The 2,304-nt window shown below is 32.6% G+C and overlaps 1 protein-coding gene across 1 annotated transcript; it reads left to right on the top strand.

The window, feature by feature from the left end:
* The first annotated feature begins 897 nt into the window (after positions 1–897).
* LOC118743606 (23 kDa integral membrane protein-like) lies at positions 898–1,931 on the top strand. Its single transcript, XM_036476373.1, has 4 exons — positions 898–1,150; positions 1,369–1,542; positions 1,610–1,759; positions 1,860–1,931. Exons 1-4 carry the CDS (start codon positions 1,091–1,093, stop codon positions 1,929–1,931), a joined length of 456 nt encoding a protein of 151 aa, XP_036332266.1. The 5' UTR covers positions 898–1,090.
* Positions 1,932–2,304: the final 373 nt, after the last annotated feature.

Here is a 2,304-nt window from a genome sequence, read left to right as displayed (position 1 = left end):
ATTTTTAACGCAAATAAAACATGTATTTTATGTAGAATATACTTTATATTTTGACTTCAGCGCCAATTCAGAGTGAATTTGTTGGAAAGCTATGACTTATTATGTCTCAACTACATACGCCAAATTCGAACCAAATCGGACCACAAATACGGTTTTTGGAAATATCTGAACTTTGGCGCCACTTACGCAAATATGATTCTACTTACATAGCCAGTATATATTTTAAAAAGCAGACAAATCGGCCCGTAAATACTTTAGATATACGATTTTTATTTTTTTTTTTGTCGTGGTGGACCTTCCGATGGAAATACCCATATATGAGTTATGTTAAAGAATGAACTATATTTATAAAAAAATTTAACAAAAAAATTGGTTAAAAATATAAATTTGCGCTATTTACACGAGCGCCACTGTATTTGGTTGTGTAGTTTATTCGCAAACACTTGCGCTATTCATATCCAGAGATGCAGTCAACTGACAAATTATTTTTATTTTAGTTCTCAGAGTGCGATAAAGCTCAAAAATATTTGGTTTCTTTTCGTTTGGCACTTACTTTTGTGCTTTAGCTTACTCACAATGCGACAATTCTCTCTTCATGTATGCCTTTTGCAACAAATCAAAAATCAATTCGAATTGTAAGTGTTTCTCAATCACTTGGAGTTGTTGTTGTTTTTTAGATTTTGTGTTACTCGTCTTATCAGCGACGCTATTGATAACGCACGAGCAAATTTTTACTTAAGCTTTCGAAAAGCGCTAATATTTAAACAAATGACAGCAATGATAAAGATAAATAAGTATGCGCTGCGTATGTGTGAATGTATTATATTTATTTGTAATAACAGCGCTGCTATCTTTTTGATTTCAATGCTATTTAGTCAGTTAGTTACTATAGTGCAAAACGGTCGCAACCAAATAATTGTATCCACTGAGGTGTGAGTAGGGAGGCAGGTGTACGTGTGCCTCAAACTAGCGTTGTATTATAAATAAGAGCACTAAAACTAAAATATTTGTATAATCAAGAAAGAAGTTGACCTAATTAATTACGCAAAATCCTCCGTGGAAAGCACTTTTACTGTAAAATATCGACACAATGTCTTGTGCGACGTCTACCCTGAAATTTTTAGCCTTTTTAATGAATATACTTTGCTGTGTGAGTAATATTCCATAAATCAAGCTGTATTCCATTTAATCTTTGATGATAATGGATGTACATATGTATGTGTAATTTGTTATTTTATATCTAAATAATATTTATTTATAAAACAATTAATCAATTCTGCTTACCAAAAAAATTTTACACTTTTTAAGTTTCCATGTAAGTGGATACTTGCATTTTTATCTATGTACATATGCTCATACTATTTACAGATAGCAGGCGCGTTTATGCTATCAGCTAGCGCATACTCCTTAGTCCAATTCAATGCCAGCGATTCAATTAAGCTGCCCTGCATACTGGGCGTCGTTTTGGGCGGTTTGCTCTTCATCACCACAATAGTGGGTTGCTGCGGCACAATACGCGAGTCGCCACGCACTATTTTGATCGTAAGTAGATCTTTTATAAATTTTGTAAACAAATATTATATTAAAAATGTATATCTAATTGTTGCAGTATGCCATATTCTTGCTGCTTTTGCTGGGCGCTCAAATTGCTGTTATCTTTTTGCTGCCGATAAACTTCCACAAATTAGCCGAGGAAACAATAAAGAACGCTTGGAATCGCCAGTTGAGTGATGATAGCATGGATAATTATCAAATTAGGGTAAGTGGAAAGAAATTTCTTCTTATTTCACTAGTCAACAAGAAAGCCGACCTGTAACACATGACCATCATTTCATATTTAAAATTCTTTTCTGAATCAGAATATGAAGTCAAAAAAACAAGAAGTAGAACAGTTAATGTTTTTTGGGATGGAAAAAAGTAACCTTACCTAATTGAAATATTAGTGGAGACAGTTGGCCGATATAGAAAATTAGTGAAACCTAATAAATCTGCCATCATATATTTTATCAACATTTTCCAACTTGATTAGTAGTTTCGGAGCTATTCATTGTTTATCGATAATTTTGCATAAACTTTAACAAAATACCCAAAAAATTATTATTTTCCTAACAAAATTCAACATAAAGAAATGTTGTTATCTCCTATCGCTTTCTTTCTTAGACGTCGAAGCTTTTTTTTTATAAAAAGAAAAATACCCTGCTTATCTAAATTGAATAATAGTTGTAGAAGTTATGAGGACTTAAGTAAAAAAGACAGGGTCGATTGACCCGGTTTTTCCAAACCGTTTTTTTCGGATATCTATGG

The sequence above is a fragment of the Rhagoletis pomonella genome, unplaced genomic scaffold, assembly GCF_013731165.1.
Source record: "Rhagoletis pomonella isolate Grant_MI unplaced genomic scaffold, Rhpom_1.0 Rhpom_scaffold_00007, whole genome shotgun sequence".
Taxonomy (NCBI): domain Eukaryota; kingdom Metazoa; phylum Arthropoda; class Insecta; order Diptera; family Tephritidae; genus Rhagoletis; species Rhagoletis pomonella.
The sequence above is the reverse complement of the archived record's forward strand: the minus strand, read 5'-3'. Positions and strand labels throughout refer to the sequence as shown.